The sequence below is a fragment of the Symphalangus syndactylus genome, chromosome 18 (assembly GCF_028878055.3).
Source record: "Symphalangus syndactylus isolate Jambi chromosome 18, NHGRI_mSymSyn1-v2.1_pri, whole genome shotgun sequence".
In the NCBI taxonomy this organism is placed as follows: domain Eukaryota; kingdom Metazoa; phylum Chordata; class Mammalia; order Primates; family Hylobatidae; genus Symphalangus; species Symphalangus syndactylus.
In genome coordinates, this window is record NC_072440.2 from 57,243,704 (window position 1) to 57,271,198 (window position 27,495).

Here is a 27,495-nt window from a genome sequence, read left to right on the forward strand (position 1 = left end):
CAGACAGTGTCCTGGACACAGAGGTGCATGCTGTCATCCCCGCACTTCTCTTATCCTGCCTTGTTAGAGACCTTCTCAGGACTGGTCTGACTAGTTGCAGCCAGGAGACTGTCCTGTGGGTACTATGTGGCCTTATCTGATGAGCAAGGCATGTTTCCTGGGTGATCATCAGAGCCATTGGCTCTCCAAAGCCCCCACACCCCTTGGTCAGCATCAGCATGAGCTCAGGAAAGCGCGGGCAGCCTGTGGAAATAGGACAGAAGCCTGTTTCATCCAAGATCTCAGGGAGGCTCCAACAGCCCCACCAGCCCCACCCTGACCCAATCCACCTTCCCCTCTGGCTGTACCTGCTCAGGGGAGGCCCTTGTTGGGCCCAGGCAGAGGAAAGGCCCACACTTCCAGGGCTACTGTCTTGGCTGCAGCACTCAGCCCCCATGACACCTGCCCCCACTCTGCCTTCTCAGTGACGTGGTATGTGTCGCCTGTGAAAAAAGGATGCTGTCAGTGTTCTCCACCTGTGGTCGCCGTCTCCTCTCTCCCATCCTCCTGCCATCCCCGATCTCTACTTTGCATTGCACAGGCTCCTACGTCATGGCGCTCACCGCTGCAGCCACACTCTCTGTCTGGTGAGAGGCAGGCACAGGGTGGGGTGGGCTCCAGCCAGGGCAGGACAGGGCTGTGTAGGCCCCACCTCACTGCAGGGGCAGGGAAGGCAGTGGACAAGGCTGGCCATCAGGCCCCAGAAGAGGCCCTGAGCAGTTAGTGATATTGCTTGTGTTGGGTGCCCTGGGTAGGCTGAGGGCTGAGGGGTGGTGTGCAAGGGGGATGGAGGCAGCTTGCCTGCTCGATTATTTCCTTACTGGAGCAGCCCATGCGACCAGTTGCACTGCCAGGGTCCTATGCGGGATTCATCAGAAATGGAGTCTTAGCTGGCAGAGTGTGGCCATGTTCCTCATGTGGCTGCTGTGGCCTGGCTTCCCCCAAAGTGGTGTGGGTGCTGAGGGTTCCCCATGGCTCTGTTGCCTGGGCTTTGTGCTGCAGCCTGATGTAGAGGGAGTGTAGTGGCACATGGAGAGCAGAAGCCACTCGTAGCCCAGAGCCCCTGTCAGTAGGAGAGACCAGGGTTAGGGGCACATGCAGTAGGGCCAGGGTGTCTGAGCGGCCGAGGCACACTCTGATGTGTTTACCTGGGTTAGTGAGTAAACTGTTCCCTGTCTCCCTCCTAGGGATGTTCACAGACAGGTGGTTGTGGTGAAAGAAGAGTCTCTACACTCCATCCTGGCAGGTAATGCAGGCAGCAGGCTGTCCCTACTCATTTGGGGGCCCAAGTTCATGTCTGACGCTGCAGAAGGGCCCCGCTCAGAGAGCCAGGCTCTGGCCTCAGCCCAGGGCTCTCAGTGAGGCAGGAGGTGCAGTTACGCTGCAGGAGACACACACTTTTTGGGGGCATGTTTGAATGGGTCCCCAAGAGCTGACAAAAGCCTGGTGTGTGGCAAGGAGAATGGCTTGCCCTCCCTATTTGCCAAGACAGTGTTGATGCATTTGCTGCTGGGACTGTGGGAGCCTAGAGTACAGATTTCTCCTTTGATATGTTTGAAAACACTTGCTGATCAGAACACACCCCGAACTCATTCCCGTGCTGTCCTCAGGAAGTGATATGACGGTATCACAGATCTTGCTGACGCAGCATGGAATCCCAGTAATGAACCTGTCCGATGGGAAGGCGTACTGCTTTAATCCGTCACTTTCTACATGGTAAGCAAGCTGACCCCCAGCTCTATTCCCTGGAAGAGTGTCTGTCTGCTCTAGACAGCAGAGCAAAGGGTCGTGGCCTTCAGGGCTGCCTAGCCCTGCTTTTCCTGAGAGTCAGGCCCTGGAGTGCAGGCTGCATTGACTATCTGTGCATGCTCCCCTGTCCCAGCAGGACACTGCAGCCTATGGCCTCTGCCCTCAGAGCCTATGTGCAGGAGCACTGTCTTCCTGCATTATTTTCAGGAGGCACTTTTTGAAAAAGCCCCAAAATTTTTATGGTTTTTGCTGTGGCCCGCTTAGCCACGATGAGCATAGATGAGTGGGCTTTACAGGAGCCTTACCAGGACTAGTCAATTTCTGTGAGGTTAGTAAGCACTTCAGACTTCCTCAGTGAATTAGTAAGGATGCTCATCCACTTACCCAGGCATGATGGTCTGTACTTTTCCTCTGTCCACTCAGGAATTTGGAGCCCTTTTTTGTACTTGCAAAATAATTTATGCATCAGAGCTCTTAACCCAGACACGTGAATTATGTACATTGTGTTCCAGCCACTCCAAGTTCTTTTCTTCCATCTATACATTTGATCCTTAAGAACCAAAGCTTGCTACCTCCTAGCCCCTTTTCTGTTAAGAACTGCCATGCAGAAGTCTACATTCACACTGAGACTTCTTTCTTGAATTTGGAAAAAAAATCTGCTGGGTGCGATGGCTCACACCTGTAATCCCAGCGCTATGGCAGGCTGAGAGGATTGCTTGATCCCATGAGTTTGAGACCAGCTTGGGCAACATGGTGAGACCCTGTCTCTACCAAACAAAAAAAAAATTTTAAATAAGCCAGGTGCAGTGGCACACATCTGTAGTCCCAGCTCCTTGGGAAGCTGAAGCAGGAGATCCCTTGAGCCCAGGAGGTCGAGGCTGCAGTGAGCCGTAATCACACTACTGCACTCCAGCCTGGGCAACAGAGTAAGACCCTGTCTCAAAGGAAAAAAAAATCTCCACCGCCTGCTCCCCCAAATTGCAAAATGTTGTCTATTATATATGATTGCTGTAATAATGGAAATAAGCTGATTATTTAAGAAGAGAAATATTGACTCTCTATAGGCATCTTTGTATTTTGGACACATTTACAAAGACATCTAGCTGTTCTAAAAGTGTGTGAAGAGTCTTTTCTTCACAAGGATGAGAAGGGTCCAGAGAAGGTGGAAGGACTGCCAGTCTGGGATAGTTGTAGAAATATAGGCAGGTAGAGGCCTGGCATTGCTCGCCAGCTACAGGGCCCAGGCCACGTGGGCCCCTGGGCAGACCATGGCAGTGTTTGAGCCGAGCATCAGAGCACACTGCACACAGAGGCCTGCAGTCATCAGGAACCAACATACGGAGCTGAAGTGTTCCCAGCAAGGGCCCTATCCACAGCCTTCGCCTCACTCATTTTTCCTTTGGAACAATGATCTTTCAGACCCATTACCATGAAACCTGTCAGTGATAGGCGCCTGTGCGGAAGTGCAGGGGTGCTCAGCCTCTGCTGGCTTTCTGTGTCGGCAGGGGCTGCTTCTCTGTGGCCTCCTTGCCAGCCTCCTCTGGTAGATCTCTTGGTTTTCCTGAGCTCTTCTCCTGCCTTTGCCTCCCCAGGAACCTGGTTTCTGACAAGCAGGACTCACTGGCTCAGTGTGCAGACTTTAGGAGCAGCCTGCCATCCCAGGACGCCATGCTGTGCTCAGGACCGTTAGCCATAATCCAGGGCCGCACCTCCAAGTACGTGACCTGAATGCCATGGCCACTGTCCTTAGTCCTGCCCTGGGGAAGTGCCTGGGTCAGTGCATGCACAGTCCCTACCCAGGCCTAGTCTCCACCTGCCCTTCGCCTGTTCCCCAGGTGCTGGTCAGCACAGGCAGGCTGGGCAGGACAGACTAGGGGTGCTGAGGGTAGTGGTCCTGCATCAGGTAATATCTTGGGGTTGAGGGCAGCAGTCACTGGCCCTGTCACTTCAGGGGCCCAGATGGCAGGTGCTGGGTGAGATACCCCAAGGGTGCCAGGAGGCACATGGCTGGGGTGTGGGGATGGGCAGACAACAGATCTGGCATCTGCCAACAGACTGGCTAGTGGACGGGAGGCCTTGGCAGCCCTAGTGCCTGCCTCCTGCCAGCTCCTTGCCTGTTACACATGGGGGCAGTTCCTGACTCTGTGTAGTGCCTGCTGCCTCATCATGGAAACTCTCCTGGTCTCTGCAGCTCGGGAAGGCAGGCTGCCCGGCTCTTCTCCGTGCCTCATGTGGTGCAGCAAGAGACCACCCTGGCCTACCTAGAGAACCAGGTGGCAGCAGCACTCACCCTGCAGTCCAGCCACGAGTACCGCCATTGGCTCCTCCTCTACGCACGGTACCTCGTAAACGAAGGTGAGGCTCCTGGCAGCCCTGAGCAGCCTTCTCCTTCTGCCCCTCCATCCTCCCAGGCCTAGCTTAGTCCCTGTGAAATCAGGGAAAAGATGTGATGGCCCAGATCCCAGCCTGCTGCTCTCCCATCAACTAGGTGGGCCCAGCAGCCTCTACCTTCCAGCCTGAGCTGCAATCAAGGCAGCTCAGCAGGCACCCAGCTCCTTATAGGCTCTGAGACTCTGAATAGAGTGGCCCTGAGGGTGTTCCCGCAGAGAAGCAGCAGGACGGAGGAATAGATGCCTGGGTGGAAAGACATGGCCTGAAGGAGCAGATTCTATGTTCTGGCTCCTGCCCTGCACCACACCTTGGCAGTGCTGCTAATCAGTGAGGGCATCTTGTAGCAGTGGTTCTCTTCCTCCTCCCAGCCCTTCCTGCCCTGGACAGGCTTGCCTGATGTCCTGCACTTACTGAGGCCCTCCATTTCTGGCACTTCCCGCCAGAGCGCTCACTCTGCTGCCTCCCCTGCAGAAAGCCAGGTGCGCTGGAAGAGGTGGCTGCACTGTCCTCACGGTGACTCCAATAGCCTTACCAACTTTTCCTCCCACTTGAGTGCAGCCTTCAGGGTGCGGCATGGGGCAGGCCCTCCCAGAGCTCTCTCTGTGCAGTTTCCTGGCCTTTTTGCTTTATTTTTGTCATCACCCTCCCCATTTTGATTATAATTTAGAAAAAAATTTAAGTACAGAAAAGACAGAGAAAATCATAATCAGACCTTCACGAATGTAATTCCCAGAACTAACATGTCACATGTGCCTCTGGCTGTGTAAATACGAGTATATGTATGTGTGTGTACATACACTTGTAAACGACAGCAAATATTACTGATCAGCTCGAAGCCTCCCCTCCCTCCCTGCAGACTGCGATGATGAATTTGATGTTTACTCTTCCCACCAGGTCTATGTGGTTGTCATTATGTGTGGTCCCCAGCTTTTCTGAATACTCAGCCTTCCCAGGCCCTCATACCTCTCCTGTGGTGCTCTAGTCACGTCTTCCCTGGGAGCCCCTCCTCTTACTCCACTCTGGTTTGCTTCATCCTGGTTGTTGACTGGGACTTGCTCTGATGCCCTGCATCAAGTCCCCACCTCCTCTCAGCCCCGCCACCCATCTTGGGATCACTTCTGCTGCTTGCTTCTCTTTCTCCATATTCCACATGCCTGTTCCAGTGTCCATATACCAGTTACCCACCCCCCATTCTGTCCCTTGTTTCCTTGGCTGTAAAAGGAGGAATCTAGTGTAAAAGTGGACCCCATTCACTTCCAAAATTCCTCAGATTCCAGTTTCATCTGTCTTACTCCACCCTTTTCTTTGGACAATTTAATCCATTCCCTACTGCTTTAGCTGCCCCAAGTGCTGACATACCCTGACACCCTACCTCCAGCCTTTCTAGCAGCCCTACTGGGTGGTGCCCATAACCCTTGAGTTAATGGACCTATGCCTCCTCCATTCAGTTGCCCCTCTTCAGTCATGCCTTTGCCATCTCTTACTTCCTGCGGGCTGGCCGTCCCACCCTCCTGACCTCCTCTCAACACCAGCTGCCAGCCCATCTTCTCAAAGACAGATCTCACCAGCCCACAATTTCCCATATTTTCCCATCACCTTAAGGAGTTTATCACAGAACTGGCCACATCTTGTTTTTCCTCTGGGCCCAACACACACAGGAGGTACTACAGATGTCAAGGGAGTGAGCAAGTGAGTGAAAATCTGTGATTATGGGTCTCAGTGCCCCACGCTGAGAGACATGCAGGGGCGCCTTGCCCATAGTAGGCAATAAAATACGCATGTGTTTATTCTGATTTGATAGACACAACAACATATTCTTGATTTTTATTTCTTTTTGTAATGTGTTCCTATTTCTGTTTTGTTTTTTTTGTTGTTGTTGTTTGTTTGTTTTTCTATAATTAGGGTTTGAATACCGACTTCGAGAAATATGCAAGGACTTACTGGGTCCAGTTCACTACTCCACTGGAAGCCAGTGGGAGTCAACAGTAGTGGTAGGTGCTTCTTTCATTGTTGCTGCAAGAATTCTTTCTTGAAACGTGAAGGTTGAGATTTCTTAAATAAGCCAAAGTGCTTTGAAATTGTGTCCCGTTAGACTTCTCCAGCACCCAGCCTCAGGTCCCAGCATCAGTGAGAGGGTGACATGCCGGCCCTCCACAACCTGGCAGGAGCTGGGCCCTGGACATCAGGAGCCACGGAGTGCTCCGCCACCTGCCTGTGCTGAGAGAGGCTGCCTGCAGGGGCTCTGGGCTTGGTTGTGAAGACAAAAGACGGAAGGTACTTCCCTGTCTTCATGGAGCTCGGTCTGGTATGGGTGCACACATAAGCAGGGAGGCATTTAGATCAACAAAATATTTTCAGACTAGATTCAGACTAAGAAGGAAGTAAGCAGGGTCTTCAGATGAGAGTGCCTGGGAAGGAGTGACCAGGAAGGCCTTGCGAGAGGACACTGCAGATGAAACCCAAGGAGAGCGAGACAGCCATACAGAGACCTGGAGAAAGTGTTTCCTAGTAGAAGTGAGAGTAAAAGCAAAGAGTGCTTGATCTGTTTGAAGCCACTGTGGCTGGCACATAGAAGGCAAAAGGAGAGGGTGGTATGAAATGATGCAGGAGGTGGACCACAGAGACCTTTACAGGAGCTAGCGTTTTATTCTAGGCAGAGTTGGCGCAGAGGTGTCATGAACTAAAATAGAAAAACAATCAGGGAGTATCTTCTGTAACAGTCCCAGGAAGAGATGAAGGTGACTTGGATCAGTGTGGTGGCCATGGAGAGGGGAAAGGAGACAGATTCAAGATGTATTTTGGAGGCAGAACCAGTAAGATTTGATGGGTGGTTGGATGTGGAAGGAAAGAGCATAATGAACATGTGGCACCTCCAGGTTCAGCTGCAAAAAATGGATGCCAGAACCATTCATTAAATCAAGAAGGGAACAGGTTGGTGGGGGATGGGAGAAGGTAAGGATCTAAGAGTTAGCTCACAGCTTCATTCAATCATTGAGCAATTACTGATGGGGCATCTCCCCTGGCCAGGCATGTTATAGGCATGGGGCATGCAGCAATGAGTAAGGCAGAGTGAGTCCCTGCATTCATGGATCTGCTTTCTTATGGAGAGAGACAGACTAAGCAAATGAGAAGAGGTATCTGTAGTGTCTTCAGTGGTGATGGATGCCGTGGGAAAAAAAATTAAAAGGGCAGGGAGATATAGAATACTGGCAGGATGGTATTTCATGTTGGGCAATTAAGAAAGGCCAGGCTAAGCTTGCAGTGAGCCGAGATCGCGCCACTGCACTCCAGTCTGGGCGACAGAGCGAGACTCCATCTCAAAAAAAAAAGGCCAAACTAACAGATAAGCAGAGACCAGAAAAGGTGAGGGATGAAGCCATGCACATATTTGGGAGAAGAACATCCAGGCAGAGGGAAAGTGCAAAGGCCTGAGGTGGGAGAGCTTGGAGTTTAAAAGGAACAGCCCAACGGGATGGTAGCAGAAGGGTGAAAGGAGTTGACATCAAAAAGTCCAGAGGGTCAGCCCTCACAGGCCTTGGTGTGTACAGAGGCCTAATTTTTTATTCCATTCTTAAATTTGACTGTGGTGTACCTTAATTGACTAGGTACTTTGAATCCTGGGTTCAAAGTCAAATCCCCTTAAGTCCCTAAAGGCATTGTTCCATAGACTTTGCATCCAGTGTTACTGCTAAAAAATCTATTGTACGTCTAATTTCCATTGCTTTGTAAGTACTTTGGGATCCTATCTTGGTGTTTTGAAGATTCAAAAAGCTCATTCATTCTGTGGAAATAGAAGCAGAGACCAGTGATTTTCTTCGGTTTTCCTATTCAATTATTTCTCCCCTTTCATTTTCCCCATCATCTGAGAGATGTAATATCCTCTCTTTTTAAAATCAGCTGTATCACCGGGCACAGTGGCTCATGCCTGTAATCCCAGCACTTTGGGAAACCGAGATGGGTGGATCACCTGAGGTCAGGAGTTCAAGACCTGCCTGGCCAACATGCTGAAATCCTGTCTCTACTAAAAATATAAAAATTAGCTGGGTATAGTGGCACATGCCTGTAATCCCAGCTACTGGGGAGGCTGAGGCAGGAGAATTGCTTGAACCAGGAGGAGGAGGCTGCAGTGAGCCAAGATCACACCACTGCACACCATCCTGGGAGACAGCGCAACACTCCGTCTCAAGAAAAGGAAAAATTAAAAAAAAGTAAAATCAACTGTATCAGGCCACATGCGGTGTCTCATGCCTATAATCCCAGCCTTTTGGGAGGCCAAGATGGGCAGATCACCTGAGGTCAGGAGTTTGAGACCAACCCAGCCAACATGGTGAAACTCCAACTCTACTAAAAAAAAAAAAAATTAGCTGGGCTTGGTGACATGTGCCTGTAATCCCAGCTACTCAGGAGGCTGAGGCAGGAGAATCGCTTGAACCCAGGAGGCAAAGCCGAGATCGCACCATTATACTTCAGCCTGGGCGACAAGAGCGAAACTCCATCTTAAAAAATAAAAAATAAAAAGGCCAAGCGTGGTGGCTCACTCCTGTAATTCCAGCACTTTGGGAGGCCAAGGGGGTGGGATCATGAGGTCAGGAGTTTGAGACCAGCCTGGCCAACACAGTGAAACCCCATCTCTACTAAAAATACAAAAAATTAGCCAGGCATGGTGGTGGTCACCTGTAATCTCAGCTACTCAGGAGGCTGAGGCAGGAGAATCACTTGAACCCAGGAGATGGAGGTTGCAGTGAGCCGAGATCGTGCCATTGCACACCAGCCCAGGCGACAGTGTGAGACTCTGTCTCAAAAAAAAAAAAAAAATCAGCTGTATCATTTTTCATGCTTTCAATTCTTCACCAGGTTTTTAATTTAGTCTTTTATCTACTTTAGCATAATAATCTTAGTTATTTTAAAGTTTTATGTCTGATAATTCTAGTATTGGGAGCCTTTGCATATCTATTTCCGTTGCCTATAAGTATTTCTGCTGTTTCTGATTCAGATTGTCTTATCTCCTTATGTACCTGGTTATTTTTTACTGTCTGGTGGACATAGTATTTGAAAAATTTATTGTAGAAATAGTTTGAAGCCTAAGATGATGTTATCTTCTTCTACAGAACACTTCTATTTGCTTCTGCCAAATTCTTGGCAGTAGCACTGTAGGGACGCCATGATCCCGTTCAGGGACTGAGGTTTTCTAGGCTGCCTGGAACTCAAAGCTGGGTGCTAGCTGGTATAGAGGCTAGTTTACTTCTAGTTGACACTTATTCTAGGTTGCCTAACTTTGGAATACCAGGACACAGGAGGGGTAAGTTAACAGGGCCCTAGCCCCTGCTATTGTCCCCCTAGGCCCTCAAGTTTTTTGTTTGTTTGTTTTGAGACAGAGTCTCGCTCTGTCACCTGGGCTGGATTGCAGTGGTACAATATCAGCTCATTGTAACCTCCACCTCCTGGGTTCAAGCAATTCTCCTGCCTCAGCCTCCCAAGTAGCTGGGATTACAGGCACACGCCACCACACCCAACTAATTTTTATTTTTTTAGTAGAGGCAGAGTTTCACCATATTGACCAGGCTGGTCTCAAACTCCTGACCTCAGGTGATCTACCCACCTCAGCCTCCCAAAGTGCTGGGATTACAGACGTGAGCCACCGCTCCCAACCCAGGCCCTCAAGTTTGGTAGAAGTTCTGCCTAGCCTCTTCCTCATGGATAAATATTTCCAAAGCAAAGGCATCCCTCTTTGGATTTCTGTCTTCCCCACAACATGGCTCAGTCATTTATCATTAACACATTAGCTCTCAGAAGTTTGCTGCTATTTGTCCACCTTTTTTTCTTTGTTGTCAGTTAGGAAGCCTGTTCTGAATTGCATGGTCTATTAATGGAAGGAAAGACTTGTGATATCTTCTCAGATATCAGCTACAGATGCTAACGTTTTCTAAAATAATTTGTTCCTTGAATTATCTGGCTTTTCTGGGTTCAATCTTTGATTTGTTCATTGCGGTCTTTATTTTACCCTATCTGGAAATCCTTGGTTATCAGGTTGTAGTTACAAGTGAAGGACCCAGATTTGTAGTGGCCTCAGGTTTCCTTTTCAGGAGTACAGCTGTTTGCTTAGCACATCTCACCTCCAGGACAGGCCGATGAGCCATCTACTAGAGTGGGAGGCAGGCAGACACCTGCCCAATGAGTCCCCCTCATGGGCAGGTTGTGGAGCTTCATTCTGTCAGCCTTAGCCCAAGATGCCAGCCAAAGCTAACCATAGTAGTTCTCTTTCTCAGCCTGAAAGTAAGCACTCTGGGCCATGGTGGTATAGACAGAAGGAGCCACAAACAGGCTACCATTTGATGGCCATGATTTCTTCTTCTCTCCTCCTTCCTGCTGATTGTTCTTACCAACTCCAAACAGGACACTTCACTGAGGCTCTGCCTAAGAGAATCTGTGGTTCCCCTCCCAGAGTCACCTGTCAGTATGTACCACCCGCTTACCACCCTCTCTAAAGGTCTCCTAGCCCTTCCCTCATGGTTACAAGGTGGCTTCCATGTCCAAGATCAGGGAAGGAGAGAGAACAGGAGAAATCTGGCAACAGCAACATTCACCCTCTGATCAGAAAAGAAACGCTCTCCCAGAAACTAGTCTGTGCCTCACAGGCAACCATTAAATCACTTGGGCACCCACCTCTACTGCAAGGGAGGCTGGAAAAATGAGCAGCTTTTCTGCCTCTGTACAAAGAATATGTAAGAGAAGAGGATTTAGAGCAGACATAGACATAGCCAATCCCAGTGTCTTCTGCCAGGTCCTCTCCTGATCTCAACACTATTCTGAATTTGTTCCTTTTTTTCTGTATGTTTACTGTCTTTTCATCTAGATATTGGGGCAGAGGAGATGAGTGAGCATGAGCCTTCTGTGCTCTTCTTGGGGTTATTTAGCAACACTCTTTTATTTTATTTATTTATTTTTTTGAGACGAAGTCTCTCTCTGTCACCCAGGCTGGAGTGTGGAATGCAGTAGCCCATCTCAGCCTCCCAAAGTGCTGGGATTACAGGCATGAGCCACCGCGCCCGGCCTTATTTATCAACACTTATGGTGAGAATTGGTCATTCAAGTGGAACTGATCCTTCAAATAACTGGGAAAATATAGCTGTGGTTGGAGGGTGGGTAGACTTCCAACCAGCCATGCTGACTCAGCAGCCCTCCCAAGAAGGCTTGTTAGGAGAGCATCATTTCACATGCTTAAGAGCCGCCTGTGTTTCCCTTTTTTTGAACTATCTGTTGAAATACTTGTTGCCATTTGTTTTTCTCAATGGTTTGTAGGAACTCTATATATATTATAGGAGCTCTTTATATACTCTGATTTGAGCTGCCAGTGCACCACAGGGATGCCAAAGGTTCAGATTTCTTTCAACTTCAAGGATCCTTTGCATGGTTCAGTGTGCACGGGAGGAAAATGAGAAGCAGAAGGTTGGGTCACTAAGCAACCACCTTTCAGGCTCCTGGGCTTTGTTCTGGCTCCAGCCTCCCCAGCCAGGCCCTGCTCTTAGGAAGCCTCCCTTTGCTGTGGTCTTCAGTGTAAGACAGGGGTCCCCAACCCCTGGGCCACAGACCAGTCAGCAGCAACAGTAAATTCTCATAGGAGCACAAACCCTATTATGAACTTCACATATGAGAGATCTAGGTTGTGTGCTCCTTATGAGAATCTAATGCCTGATGATCTAAGGTGGAACAGTTTTATCCTGAAACCATCTTCCCCTCCCCCACTGGTCCATGAAAAAAAATAGTTCTGGGTGCCAAAAAGGTTGGGGACTGCTGCTGTAAGACCTGTGGCAGTGGCCAGAGAGGTGGTGATTAAGTTGTGTGTTGCAGGCCGTACAAAGAGCTGTACATCGCATCCTGAAAGAGTGGAGAAAACCATCCTTTACTGAGAGCCAAAGGGTGAGGAAATATCAATAATACTTTGTCGCTCTAGGCCAGAGGGCAAGTCCTCTTGCAGCTTCTTCCTAGTACCACAGGCAGGCAGAATGTTTTGCTTTGTTTATAGTAGTTTTTCGCTGAATCTTTAGGGTTTTCCGTATATAAGATCATGTCATCTGTGAACAAAGGTAATTTTACTTCTTTTTTCCCAATTTGGTTGCCTTTTATTTCTTTTTCTTGCCGAGTTGATCTGTCTAGGACTTTTAACACTACGTTAAATATTAGTGCTGGAAGCAGGCATCCTTCTCTTGTTCCTGATATTAAAGGAAAAGCTTTTAGTCTTTTACCATTAAGTATGATGTTAGCTGCGGCTCTTAAGATTCTTTCCTTTGTCTTGACTTTAGATAACCTGATGACTATGTACCTGGGTGATGATTTTTGTGATAAATTTCCCAGGTGTTCTTTGAGCTTCTTGTATTTGGATGTCTAGATCTCTAGCAAGGTCAGGGAAGCTTTCCTCAACTATTCCCTCAAATACGTTTTTCAAACTTTTAGATTTCTCTTCTTAGGAACACCATTTATTCTTCTTATTAGGTTTGGCCATTTATCATAATCCCAAATTTCTTGGAGGCTTTGTTCATTTTTTAAAAAAATTATTTTTTCTTTGTTTTTGTCTGATTCAAAGTCTTGTCTTTGAATTCTGAAGTTCTCTCTTCTACTTCTTCGATTCTATTGCTGAAACTTTCTAGTGCATTTTGTATTTCTCTAAGTGTGTCTTTCATTTCCAGAAGTTTTGATTTTTGATTTTTTGATTTTTTCTTTATGATATCGATTTCTCTGGAGCATTTTTCATCCATATCCTATATATTTTTTAAAATTTCTTTAAGTTGATTTTCACCTTTGGTATCTCATTGAGTAGCTTAATAATCAGCCTTCTGAATTCTTTGGCAATTCAGAGATCATGCCACTGCACTCCAGCCTGGGCAACAGAGCGAGACCCTATCTCAAAAAAAAAAAAAAAGAAAAAGCCAAAAAGAGGCCAGGCGCGGTGGCTCACGCTTGTAATCCCAGCACTTTGGGAGGCCGAGGCGGGCAGATCACGAGGTCAGGAGATCGAGACCACGATGAAACCCCGTCTCTACTAAAAATACAAAAAATTAGCCGGGCATGGTGGTGGGCGCCTGTAGTCCGAGCTACTTGGAGAGGCTGAGGCAGGGGAATGGCGTGAGCCCGGGAGGCGGAGCTTGCAGTGAGCCGAGATTGCGCCACTGCACTCCAGCCTGGGCAACAGAGCGAGACTCTGTCTCAAAAAAAAAGAAAAAAGAAAAAGCCAAAAAGTTCTGCCTTTTTAAGCCAAATAATGAAAATGTACTTTGTAATTATTATTCTTGGTTTGGATCCATTGCTGGGGAGCTAGTGTGGTCTTTTGGAGGTATTATAGAACCTTGTTTTGTCATTATTACCAGAATTACTTTTCTGATTACTTCTCATTTGGGTAGACTACTTCAGTGGAAAAATCTGGAACTCAGAGGCTGCTGTTCAGATTATTTTGTCCCACAGGGTGATCCCTTGATTTGGTGCATTTCCCCTTCCCCTAGGGATGGAGATTCCTATGAGCCAGACTGTGGTGATTATTATTGCCCTCCTGGGTCTAGCCACCCAGCGGGGCTACCAGGCTCTGGGCCGATGCTGGGGAATGTCTGCAAAGAACCCGGTAATGTGATCCATCTTCAGATCTCCCAGCTGTGGATACCAGCACCTGCTGTGGTGGTGGGGCAAGGGGAATGGAGTAGACTCTGTGAGAGTCGTTGTTTGTAGTTATGTTTAGTGTGCAGGCTTTCTCAAATGCTGGTTATGCTACCAGTGAAGTCATAACGTGGACACACTCAGGACCACTGGTTAGAAAGAATGTTGCAGGCAGTGGAATTAGCTGTTGTTTTTCTCCTTCCTTGGAGCAGGGTTGTTCTGTTACGAATTGCTGTAATGTCCTGAGTTAGTTGGCCTCCAGCCAGGAGGTGGCACTTTTGAGAGAGTACCAGAGTTTTTCACCTGTCTTGTGGAATTTGCAGCAGCCTGCCACTTCTTTCAAAGGATCCATGATTTCTTTCAGTCTTCCTGGTGTGCTTTTGCAATGAAGAACAGGGTAAGTCATCTACTTAGAAAGGGCGGGAGCTGAGGGCTTTTATGGGGAATAAAAGTGGCTTCGATTATTGCTCCAACAGAGGAGCAGCAGGTGTTCCCAGGGGCACCCAGCTCAATCTCGAGGGGTCGGTGCAGCCACCTGGCAGAGTGGAAGTAATGGAGCTGAGTCTTAGAGGCTCAGCTCTAAGTGTACTCAGAAGTGAGTACACTGGTGCCTAGGGCTACCAGAAGCTGAAAGAAGCACTGCTATTGTGTAGAATTTTAAAGCACTGTCTCCAGTTGAGGAAAAAAAAAAGAGTAGAAAGACAAGTTCCTAAGTCAATAGAAAGGGAATAGAGTAATTCAGAACTATAGCATACTTGCCTGTTTTCCCTGCTATTAAAGATCGGTGATAGAACACAAATCTCTTGAACTTTGTTTCTGTCTCTAGTTCCTATTTACATAATCATATACACCAAATCATCAGCATAAATCCATCCTTCTAAGACGTTTTCCTCTGTGGGTTGAACTTGACAGTGGTCCTTGGATAGATGTCTTTGACTCTTTTTTTTCGAGACAGAGTCTCACTCTGTTGCCCAGGCTGGAGTGCAATGGTTCCTGAATTCTCTACTCAAATTATTGGCCGGATGAGATCACCTAGGGTTCAAAGTCCTCTTCCAAGCTCAGTTGTTACTGGAATAGCAGAATTCATTTCCTTGTTAGCTTTCCACCTGCCTCCTCCATCTTTAAGCCAGCAATTGTACGTGTAGTTCTTCACAAACTTCAAATCCCTCTCATGAGTCACTTTTCTTTTGCCACTTTCAAGATTGTCTCTTTTGAGAATTATAAAGTATCTAAGAATAAATCTAACAAAGGATGTACATAGCCTATATACTAAGAATTATAAACGTTTACTTAAAGTCATTAAAGAAAACCTAGACAAATGATGAGAAAGTGCAGTACAATAAAAGACGCCAACCATTTCTAAATAGACCTACTGATGCAATGCAACTCTAATCAAATGCCCACTAGAGGTTTCAGTGAAACTTGACAAGCTAATTCTACAATTTATACGGAGCAGTAAAAAGCCAAGAATAGTTAAGACATTCACTATGCTACCAGATATTTGGGTTTATTTTGAAGCAGGAGTAATTTAGACACTTTGCTATATGAGAGAGAAGACAAAACAGATACAGTGGGGAAAATAGGGGGGCTATTCAATAAATGGAGTTTGGAAAACCGGTTATTCATATGTAACTAAGTAAAAGTAGATCTTCAGTTCATAAAAATATACCTCCAAAGGGTTAAGAATTAAATGTCAAAAGTGTTCATCTAAATGTCAAAATGTAAAAAAGTTCTGGTTGGGCGCAGTGGCTCACGCCTGTAATCCCAGCACTTTGGGAGGCCGAGGCGGACAGATGACTTGAGGCCAGGAGTTCGAGACCAGCCTGGCCAACGTGGTGAAACCCCATCTCTACTAGAAATACAAAAATTAGCCGGGTGTGGTGGCGCATGCCTGTAATCCCAGCTACTCAGGAGGCTAAGACACAAGAATTGCTTGAACCTGAGAGGCAGAGGCTGCAGTGAGCCAAGATCACGCCATTGCACTCCAGCCTGGGCAACAGAGCGCAAGACCCTGTCTCAAAAAAAAAAAAAAAAAAAAAGTCAAAAAGTTCTGCCTTTTTAAGCCAAGTAATGAAAATGTAGTTTGTAATTATAACATATGTAGAAGTGAAGTGGCATGACAGCAGTATCACAGAGGCCAGGAGTGGGGATATGAAAGTATATCATTAAAAGATTTTTACACATTATGCAAAGTGATACCATAATACTTGAAGACAGACTATGATAAGTAAAAGCATATACTGTATGTTATATGCCTTAGAGCAACCACCAAAACCAAAAAATAAAACTCATGCACATACACATACAAATCCCAATGCAGTAAAAATAATCATAGCTAAAAAACTAACAAATAGATAAAATGGAATGATAGAAAATAATAAATTCATTCAAAAGAAGGCATAAAAACATACATAGGATGGTAGATTTAAACCCTAATATATCAATAATCATTAAATATAAGTCTAAAAGGCATAGATTATCAGATTAGAATTAAAAACAACCAGCTATATGCTGCTTATAAGAAACCCAGCTTACATGTAATAACATAATGGCTTAAAAGTAAAAGGACTGCTGGGTGCGTTGGTTCATGCCTTAATCCCAGCACTTTGGGAGGCCGAGGCAGGTAGATCACCTGAGGTCAGGCCTGGCTAATTGTTGTATTTTTAGTGGAGATGGGGTTTCGCCATGTTGGCCAGACCGGTCTCGAACTCCTGACCTCAAGTGATCCAGCCACCTCGGCCTCCCAAAGTGCTGGGATTATAGGCGTGAGCCACCGCATCTGGCCTAATTTTTGTATTTTTAGTAGAGATGGGGTTTCACCATGTTGGCTAGGCTGGTTTCAAACTCCTGGCCTCAAGCGATCTGCCCGTCTTGGCCTCCCAAAGTGCTGAGATTACAGGCATGAGCCACCATGCCCATCAGACATAAGACTTTAAAATAAATGTCTTAAAAAATGCTCAAGGAGAATGCAGACAACTAAACAAAATCAGGAAAACTATATATGAAGAAAATGAGGGCCGGGTGGCTCATGCCTGTAATCCCAGCACTTTGGGAGGCCAAGGCGGGCAGATCACAAGGTCAGGAGATCGAGACCATCCTGGCTAACATGGTGGAACCCCGTCTCTACTAAAAATACAAAAAAATTAGCCAGGCGTGGTGGCCGGCACCTGTAGTCCCAGCTACTCGGGAGGCTGAGGCAGGAGAATGGTGTGAACCTGGGAGGCGGAGCTTGCAGTGAGCCGAGATCACGCCACTGCACTCCAGCCTGGGCGACAGAGTGAGGCTCCATCTCAAGAAAAAAAAAAAGAAAATGAGAGTATCAACAAGGAGATAGAAATTCCAAAAAAAAAGAGCTAAACAGAAATCTGGAGTTTAAAAATACAATAACTGAATTGAAAAGTTCCCTAGTAGGGTTCAACAGCAGACTCGAACAGGCAAAAGGGAAAATCAGCAAACTTGAAAATAGGTCATTTGAAATTATCAAGTATGAGGAACAAAAAGAAAATAGAATGAAGAAAAGCAAACAGAGTCTAAGAGACTTATCAGACACCATCCAAGTATACCCATGAATCCATAATGGAAGTTCTGGAAGTATAAGAGAGAGAAAGGAGTAGAGAGCTTATTTGAAGAAATACTGGCTGAAATTTTCCAAATTTGAGGAAAGACGGGGGTCTACTAATACAAGAGCCTCGATGAACTCTAAGTAGGAAAATCCCAAAGGAACCTGCACTGAGACACATTAGTCAAACTGTGGGAAAGGAAAGACAAAGAGAAAATCTCATCCTTGATGTCAGTTTTAAAATAGTATTCCTGATGTTTTCTTTGTGGTAATAATTAACTCTTCCTTTCTATTTCTTTTTGAGCTAGTTTTGATAAATTATATTTTTCTAGGAATTTCTCCATTTTCTGTAAATGTTCAAATTTCTTAGCATAAAATTGATAGTAATCATATTTTTTTCTTTCTTCTATATCTGTAGTTATGTCTCTTTTTATTTCTAATATTATTTCTTTAAGCTTTCTCTGTCTTTCTTGATTAATCCTGCCAGACATTTGTCCATTAGTCTTTTCAAGAAATGACTTTTGCCAGGCATAGTGGCTCATGCCTTTAATCCCAGCACTTTGGGAGAACAAGGCAGGAAGATCACTTGAGCTCAGGAATTTGAGACCAGCCTGGCCAACATGGTGAAACCCCGCTCTACTAAATATATAAAAATTAGCCAGACATGGTGGCACACACCTATAGTCCCAGCTACTCGGGTAGCTGAGGCAGGAGGATCACTTGAGCCCGGGAGGTTGAGGCTGCAGCGAGCTATGATTGCACCACTACGCTCCAGCCTGGGCAACAGAGCTAGACCCTGTCTCAAAAAAATAAATAAAATTGTTTTTATAAATCTTCTCTATTAAATCTTTGTTTTCTATTTTATTTCAATTTTTATTATCTCCTTTTTTAAAAAAATGTTTTTTTCTCATGTCCTTTTTTTCTTTAGTCTTTTTTTTTTTTTTCCTTTCCCCGATGGCTTTAGGTTGGAGTCTTGGCTTGTCATTCTTTCATGTTCTCTAATACAGTATAAGCTGTTGTTTCTAAATGCCTCTAAAGTGCCCACTTTTGCTGAATCTCACCACTTTTGGAGTATTTTGTGTTTTTTTTTTTTTTTTTTTTTTACCATTCTCTTGTAAGTCATTTTTAATTTCACTTAATTATAATTCCCCTTTGACCCATGAGTTTTACTCAATTATTTTAGTTAGAAAACATGATCTATTTTAGTAGTTGGCAAAACTTTTCTGTAAAGGACCAGATAGTAAACATTTCAGGCTTTGCAAATCCATACAATCTCTGTTCTGACTACGGCACTCTGGTGTCCGAGCCTCCCTGTTGGAGCGTGAGCTGCTCCTCCATCAAACTTGGTCATCAACAGCAGCCATTCTCCTGCTTATCCCATCTCTAACAACTTCTGTGTTACTCAAACCTAATATTTACACTTGTTCTTTACTGTCACTTGTAGACTTGTTGCAGGTGTATCTGTCACTGTTAATTCAAGATCTTAGGCCTTCTCGTCCAGTGTTAAAGTTGTCTGGCTGGTAGTTTTCCCTTTGGAGCAGCCATGCTGCTCAGGAGTCTGCTCTTTTGGTCTGTGCAGCAGAGACCCCAACTGGCAATGCTTGTTTCAGACTGTGGTGCCAATATGCCCTGATGTGGAGGATGTTTGGGCAACTAAGCATAGTTTAGTCAGCATCCGAACATCCTCCACATCAGGGCATACTGGCACCTCATTTGTGTTGCTGGAAAACTAAAGGCAGTCACTGCCCCCCAGGTGCGTCCTTGCCCTGGGGCTTGACCTCAAACCCCTGGCAAATATCAGCATTAGGGAACAGCCCCTCCTGAATGGCCAGCCACCTGACCCTTAGCCTTGATGTTCTACTCTCATCCTGCCCTGGATGGTCAGGGAACTGCTCAGTCACTATAAGGTCAGCAGTGGCTGTGCCCACAGATGGAGGAGCAGACCCTGCACTGGCCTCATCCTCCTTTATCCCCACACTGTGTTGCTCCCACTCCACCTGCCACTTCATCCTGCACATTTGCCCCACAGCTCTCTCACAATTTCTCACCTGCAGAGGAATTGTTCTTTCCTTCTCCCATGAGCAGACACAAGGTTCTCTGCCAGGCCAGGAAAGTCCCCACAATCTAGGTCCCTTCACTGATACTTGCACTCAGCTGTCACTCTGTGTCCACAGGGTCTACGGAAGAGGGAGCTGCTGAAGGAGCTGCTACCAGTCATCGGGCAGAACCTCCGATTCCAGCGCCTCTTCACCGAGTGTCAGGAACAGCTCGACATCCTGAGGGACAAGTAGCCTGCCCCTGCCTGCCCTGGCTGCGGCAAGGGCAGGGCCACACTCTCGCCACTGATGATGTGCAGGACCACCTCTCACCTGACCAGGCTGTAGAGGGAGGAGACACTGGCAGGAGATGTGCTGTCCTGCACCAGCACCAGCCCAGCTCCCTGGGCAGATGTGCCCTGTGTCCTGGGCCTGACATTGCCTCAGGAGGGGGAAGCTCGTCCCTTCCTCCAAGCCCCCCATGCGGAGCTAGGGCTGGAGATCTCCCCAGGTGCCCTGGGGCCAGCAAGGCAGTCCCAGGCCTGCCGTCTCCAGCACGGCCCCAAGGTGGACACTAGCCCCTGCTGCTGCAGGCGCCATGCTGCTTCAGCAGTGACGATTGAGCCATTTGTGAGAGAGAATCCGGAAGCGTTAGGTATTACAGCAGACTGACCTGAGACCTATATAAAAGGAAAGCTGTTCCAACACACGGACTATTTTTGTACTAGAATTTGCTAACTTGTAATATTGAACTTCCTTTGGCCGATAATCAGGATTTCCCTATAAGTCACTTGGACATTGGTCACTTGTAGGAAATTTAAACTCTAATTATGACAGCTACACTGAAAAATAATTGTACTGAAATTAACTTGTCTATCTTCATTTGGTTTTAATTTTTAAATGTTTGTAAAAAGAGACTGTTTTGGGGGAATGGGGCAAAGGGGTGGGCAATTTCTTTTGTAAGTGTAAAATAAATGAACACGCATTGAATACCAAACCCTCCTGATTTCTCTTGCCTTTTCCAACTTTCATCCTCCCCACACTGTGCATCTCTCTCCTGAAGTAGATAGTGACAGAACATGAGAGCCAGAAGGGGTCCTTTGTGTCATCCCATTCCCCCCTGTCATGGTTAATACTGAGTGTCAACTTGACTGGATTGAAGGATGCAATATTGATCCTGGATGTGTCTGTGAGGGTGTTGCCAAAGGAGATTAATATTTGAGTCAGTAGGCTGGGGAAGGCAGACCTACTCTTAATCAGGTGGGCACCATCTAATCAGCTGCCAACAAATATAAAGCAGGCAGAAAAACATGAAGAGATGAGACTTGCTTAGCCTCCCAGCCTACATCTTTCTCCCATGTTGGATGCTTCCTGCCCTCGAACATCAGACTCCCAAGTTCTTCAATTTTGGGACTCGGACTGGCTCTCCTTGCTCGTCAGCCTGCAGACGGCCTATCGTGGGACCTTGTGGTTGTGTAAGTTAATACTTAATAAACTTTCATATATATACTATTAGTTCTGTCCCTATAGAGAACCCTAATATACCCTCCATGCAGAAATTCATTTCACAGTGTAGAGTGTTCACTTCTGTGGTCATGAAGCACCATAGGTCACCTTGCACACGTCATCTCCCAAGTGAGGAGTCATGGTTCATGGTTCTGGTCTTTCTGTGCCCCAGGTCCAGATCATAGTGTGCACCAAGGGCTGCAGCTGTTTGGACAATTTCATGAAAGGAAATCAGTATTTACAGTCTTGGGTATATTGGAGAATTATCAGCAAAGTTGGAATTTTATTAGAAAGTGATCCAGACGTTGATCTACAGGAGAAGAAATAGAATCACAGAATCTTTTTTTTTTTTTTTTTTTTTTTAGATGGAGTCTCGCTCTGTCGCCCAGGCTGGAGTGAGTGGCGCAATCTCGGCTCACTGCAAGCTCCGCCTCCCGGGTTCACGCCATTCTCCTGCCTCAGCCTCTCTGAGTAGCTGGGACTACAGGTGCCCGCCACCACGCCCGGCTAATTTTTTTTGTGTTTTTAGTAGAGATGGGGTTTCACCGTGGTCTCGATCTCCTGACCTCGTGATCCGCCCGCCTCGGCCTCCCAAAGTGCTGGGATTACAAGCGTGAGCCACCGCGCCCGGCCAGAATCACAGAATCTTTAAGCACAGTGAGGGCTGAGTACCACCCACTCCTGGGTCATGATCTTCGTCACCACCACCCAGTGTGTGGGTCTGAGTCTGGGGAAGGAGCCTTGGACTTGGAGTCAGAGGCTGGGGTAACTGACCACTGATCTCTGGCCTAGCAGCCATTCCACTCGGATGTCAAGTGGCTGGATGAGACCCAGGCATGTGTGCATGCCAAATAAAGCCAGAATAGTTTGTGTGTGTGTGTGTGCGTGTGTGTGTGTGTGTGTGTGTGTGTGTGTGTGTACACATAAAAAGCCAGGCTGCAAAAGGGACTTTTCCTTAAGGAATGAAGAGCCAGAGAATTGCTGTGCAGGTCAGGCAGCTCCCTTAGCAACTATGCAGCAAGACATTAAGAGCTTTGTGGAGCTCCAGGAAGCAATATATGCCAACAGGCCTGTCTGGGCTCCAAACCAGCAAACATCTGGGCCTCAGTTTTTTAGCTGTCAAATAGAGATTGAAACTAAAAAAATCTGCACTGGGGTCGGGCACAGTGGCTCACACCTATAATCCCAGCACTTTGGGAGGCCGAGGCGAGCAGATCACGAGGTCAGAAGTTCGAGCCAGCCTGGCCAACATGGTGAAACCCACATCTCTACTAAAAATGCAAAAATTAGCTGGGTGTGGTGGCACACACCTGTAATCCCAGCTACTCGGGAGGCTGAAGCAGGAGAATTGCTTGAACCTGGGAGGCAGAGGTTGCAGTGAGCCGAGATTGCGCCACTGCACTCCAGCCTTGGCAACAGAGCAAGACTCCGCCTCAAAAAAAAAAAAAAAAAATCTGCATCGTTATGAGGACAAATTGGGATTGTGTGGGCAAAGACTTGGCACGTTTCCTCCCTTGAAGGAAACGGCAGTCGTGAGTGACTTTACCACCACTGTTTGGAGATGATGATGAGATAAGCAGAAAAACATCAAGGCCTTCAACTTACAGACAAGATGGAGTAGCAGGGACCAGGTTGACCCTTCTACCTGAAACAACCAAAGGAGCCCGTCAAAATACATGCAGTGGTAGTTTCAAGACACTGGATACCATGCTGGGCACAGTAGCATGCACTTGGAGACCTAGCTACATGGGAGGCTGAGGTGGGAGGCTTGCTTGAGGCCAGGAGTTTAAGGCGGCAATTAGCTATGATCACAGCACTGCACTCCAGCCTGGGCAACACAGGAAGACCCCATTTTGAAGAAAAAAAAGAAAAAGAAAAAAACAGAAAAAGACACTCCAGGTAGTACACTTGGGCAATTGTGGGGCACACCTTGTTTGTATCCCATCTTGGCAGGGATTACTGTCCTTTGTTTTCTGATATCCAGAGAGAATTTCTAGGCCACAGCAAGAGGAGGCAGAACTGAGGTAGAGCCCAGTGGACTACTTGAGCTGAGGAAATGGAGCTGAGAGTCCAAGGAGACTAAGGCAGCATTGCTTCAGATCCACCTAACAAAAAATAAAAGCAAGACCCAAAATGATCACACTGTTTCCAAGTGACTTAATTACTTTGCAAAGTTTGACATGATGTATAAGAATACAAAATACCTAGGCAAAGAATTTATTACTACAGCTGGGCACAGTGGCTCACGCTTGCAATACCAGCACTTTGGGAGGCCAAGGCAGGTGGATCACTTGAGGTTAGAAGTTCGAGACCAGCCTGACCAACATAGTAAAACCTCCTCTCTACTAAAATACAAAATTAGCCAGGCATGGTGGCGCATGCCTGTAATCCCAGATACTTGGGAGGCTGAGGCAGGAGAATCACTTGAACCTGAGAGGCGGAGGTTGCAGTGAGCTGAGATTGCACCACTGCTTTCCAGCCTGGGCAACAAGAGTGAAACTCCACCTCAAAAAAAAAAAAAATTAGCCAGTCACGGTGGCACACACCTGTAATTCCAGCTACTCAGGAGGCTGAGGCATGAGAATCGCTTGAACCCAGGAGACAGGTTGCAGTGAGCCGAGATCGCGTCACTGCACTTCAGCCTGGGTGACACTGCGAGACTGTCTCAAAAAAAATTGAAAAAGTCGGGCGCAGTGGCTCACACCTGTAATCCCAGCACTTTGGGAGGCCAAGGCGGGCAGATCATGAGGTCAGGAGATCGAGACCATCCTGGCTAACACGGTGAAACCCCGTCTCTACTAAAAATACAAAAAATTAGACCAGCGCAGTGGCGGGTGCCAGTAGTCCCAGCTACTAGGGAAGCTGAGGCAGAAGAATGGCGTGAACCGGGGAGGCAGAGCTTGCAGTGACCAAGATAGCACCACTGCACTCCGGCCTGGGCGAAAGAGCGAGACTCTGTCTCAAAAAAAATAAAAAATAATAAATAAAAATAAATAATTTATGACTAAGAACTAAAAAGCAAATACAACCAAAAAGTAGACAAATTAGACAAACTAAAAAGCTTCTGTACAGCAAAAGAAATAACAGTAACAACACATATCTATTAGAATGGCTTACAGTTTTTAAAAAGACAATGAGTATTAGTGAGGATGTGGAGCAACTGGAACTCTCATGCATTGCTGGTAGGAAGAATAGTTACTTTGATAAACAGTGTGATCGTTCCTCACAGAATTAAACATATACTTGCTCTATAACCTAGGTACTCTATTCCTACATCTGTGGTTTTTCTCAAGATACAGTACGTTTTCCACAGGAGGAGGATGGCTCAGGACAGGTGCAATGGCTCACGCCTATAATCCCAGCACTTTTAGGAGGCCAAGACAGGTGGATCACTTGAGGCCAGGAGTTCGAGACCAGCCTGGCCAATATGGTGAAACTCTGCCTGTACTAAAACTACAAAAAAAAAAAAAAAATTAGCCAGGTGTGGTGGCAGGTGCCTGTAGTCTTAGCTACTCAGGTGGCTGAGGCAGGAGAATCGCTTGAACCTGGGAGGCAGAGCTTGCAGTGAGCTGAGATTGTGCCACTGGACTCCAGCCTGGGTGACAGAGCAAGATTCCATCTCAAAAAAAAAAAAGATTATGGCCAGGCACAGTGGCTCACACCTGTAATCCCAGCGCTTTGGGATGCCAAGACAAGTGGATTACTTGAGGTCAGGAGCTCGAGACCAGCCTGGCCAAAATGGGGAAACCCTGTCTGTACTAAAAATACAAAAAATTAGCCAGGCATGGCGGCACACGCCTGCAATCCCAGCTACTTGGGAGGCTGAGGCAGGAAAATCACTGGAATCCGGGAGGCGGAGGTTGCAGTGCGCTGAGACCATGCCATTGCACTCCAGCCTGGGCAACAGAGTGAGACTCTTTCTCAAAAAAAAAAAAAAAAAAAAAAAGGATGGCTCATGTTTTACTTAAAAAAAAAAAAAACAACAAAACAGCTTTACTGAAATAGTTAACAGCATGCAATTTACAATCTAATGATTTTCAGTGTAGTCACATCATATGTGCAGCCATTACCAGAGCCATTATTAGAATCTTTTCATCACCTCAATAAGAAACCCCATACACTTTAACCACAGCCATTATTAGAATCTTTTCATCACCTCAGTAAGAAACCCCATACACTTTATCATGCCCTATCCCCCGATCCCCATCATTCTGAGGCAACCATCAACCTGCTTTCCGTCTCTATAGATTTGCTTATTCAGAACATTTCATATAAATTGAATCACAGAATATTGCTTTTGTCTGACTGCTTTCATTTAGCATAATATTTTCAAGGCTCATCCATGTTGTAGCACGTGTCACTATTCCACTTCTTTTTATAACCAAATAATATTCCGTCGTATGCATCATTTTGCTTACCTGTTCATCTGTTGATAGACATTTGGATTGTTTCCACCTTTTGGCAATTATGCATAATGGTACTATAAACATCTGTGTACAAGTTTTTATGTGGAAATGTGTTTTCATTTCTCTTGGATATATAATACATAGACCTAGGAGTGGAATTGCTGAGTCGTATGGTCACTCTATAACTAACTGTTTAACAAACTATCATTCTGCCTTCCAATGTGGCTGCTCCAGTTTATATTCATATCAGCAGTGTATGAGATTTCCAATTTTTCCACATCTTTGCCAACATTTCCTATTACCAAGTATGTATGTATGTATATTTATACTTTTTTGTGGAGACGGGGGTCTCGCTGTTGCCCAGGCTGATCTTGAACTCCTGGACTCAAGCAGTCCTCCTGCTTTGGCCTACCAAAGTGCTGGGATTACGGGCGTCAGCCACCACATTCAGCCTATCAGGTTGTTTTAAGTAAAGGCATCCTAGTGGGTATAACGTGATATCTCAGAGTGGTTTTGATTTGTATTTCCCTAGTGACTGATATGTTGATCAACCTCTCATGTGCTTATTAGTCACTTGTGTGTCTTATTTTTCAGATCTTTTGCCAACTTTTCAATTGGGTTGTCTTTATCATTGAGTTTGTGAGAGTTTTTATCTATTCTGGATTAAAAATATTCCTTATCAGCTGGGTGCCATGGCTTGTGCCTGTAATCCCAACACTTTGGGAGGCTGAGGCAGGTGGATCACTTGAGCCCAGGAGTTTGAGACCAGCCTGGACAACATAGTGGGACCCCATCTTTACAAAAAATGAAAGAATTAGCCAGAATGGTGGTACATGCCTGTGGTTTCAGCTACTAGGGAAGCTCAGCTGGGAGGATCACTTGAGCCCCGGAGGCTGAGGCTGCAGTGAACCGTGATGGCACCACTGTACTCCATCCTGGGTGACAGACTAAGGCCCTATCTCAAATGTTTTCTTTTGTTGCTCACACTGTTGATCTCATATTTAAGAAACCAATACCACATCCAAGTTCATGCAAATTCACCCTTATGATTCTATTAAGAGTTTTATAATGTTAGCTTTTACATTGAATACTCTGATCCATTTTGAGTAAAGTTTTGTATATTATGTGAAGAGTTCAATGTCATTATTTTGCGTGTGTCCATCCAGATGTCCCAGCATAATTTGTCGAAAGACTATTTTTACCCCATTGAATGGTCTTGGCACCCTTGTTGAAAATCAGGAGACCACAGACACATGGGTTGTTTCTGGACTCTCAGTTGTATTGTGTTGAAATATATGTCTGTGCTACACTGTCTTGATTACTGTTGCTTTATAGAAAGTTTTGAAATAAGGAAGTGTGAGTCCTCCAATCTAATTGTTCTTTTCAAGGTTGTTTTTGCTATTCTGGGGCCCCTGAGTCTCCTTATAAATTTTAGGATCAATTTGTCAATTTCTAGAAAGAAATTAGCTGCAGTTCTAGGGGTTGTGATGATCTATAGATTAATCTGAGGAGATAGCTATCTTAACAATATCAGGTCTTCCAATCAATGAACATAAACATCTATCCATTTAGTTAGGTTTTCTTTCATTTCTTTCAACAACATTTCGAAGTTTCCAGAATATAAGTTTGATAGTTCTTTTGTAAAATTCATTCCTAAGTATTTTATTCTTTTTGAGGCTATTGTAAGTGGAAGTGTTTGGTTTTATCAAAAGATGGAATATTGCTGTGTTGTCCAGGCTGGTCTAGAACTCCTGAGCTCCAGCAATCCTCCTACCTCAGCCTCCCAAGTAGCTGGGACTACCAAGTCCACACATCACGCCTGGCTAAGGAAGTGTTTTTAAAATTTCACTTCCATTTCATTACAAGTGTATAAAAATACATTGATTTTTGTATGTTGATCTTGTATCCTGTAATCCTGTGATGATTGCGTTAACTGCACAAATTGTTTAAACAATATGAAATCTAGGCACCTTGAAAAAAGAACAGGATAACAGCAACGTTCAGGGAACAAGGGAGATAACCTTAAAGTCTGGCTGCCTGTGGGCTGGGTGGAACCGAGCCATATTTCTCTTCTTTCAAAAGCAAATAGGAGAAATATCGCTGAATTCTTTTTCTCAGCAAGGAACATCCCTGAGAAAGAGAATGCATCACTAAGGGGAGGCCTCTG

At 46.1% G+C, this 27,495-nt stretch overlaps 1 protein-coding gene across 8 annotated transcripts in view; it reads left to right on the forward strand.

Moving 5' to 3' along the window:
* Positions 1 to 20,413, forward strand: part of HIRA (histone cell cycle regulator) — a 95,841-nt gene extending 75,428 nt beyond the window's left edge. For 5 of the 8 annotated variants that reach the window (XM_055253594.2, XM_055253595.2, XM_063623346.1 and 2 more), the window contains 6 exons: positions 465 to 626; positions 1,227 to 1,285; positions 1,650 to 1,755; positions 3,381 to 3,503; positions 3,980 to 4,143; positions 19,555 to 20,413. In XM_055253594.2, coding sequence (XP_055109569.1) covers positions 465 to 626; positions 1,227 to 1,285; positions 1,650 to 1,755; positions 3,381 to 3,503; positions 3,980 to 4,143; positions 19,555 to 19,994 — 1,054 coding nt within the window. In that variant the 3' untranslated portion in view covers positions 19,995 to 20,413. Of the gene's footprint in view, positions 1 to 464; positions 627 to 1,226; positions 1,286 to 1,649; positions 1,756 to 3,380; positions 3,504 to 3,979; positions 4,144 to 6,081; positions 6,171 to 6,271; positions 6,454 to 12,027; positions 12,097 to 19,554 lie in introns of all 8 variants that reach the window. The other 3 variants (XR_008652583.2, XM_063623345.1, XM_055253596.2) reach the window with 3 other exon arrangements.
* Positions 20,414 to 27,495: the final 7,082 nt, after the last annotated feature.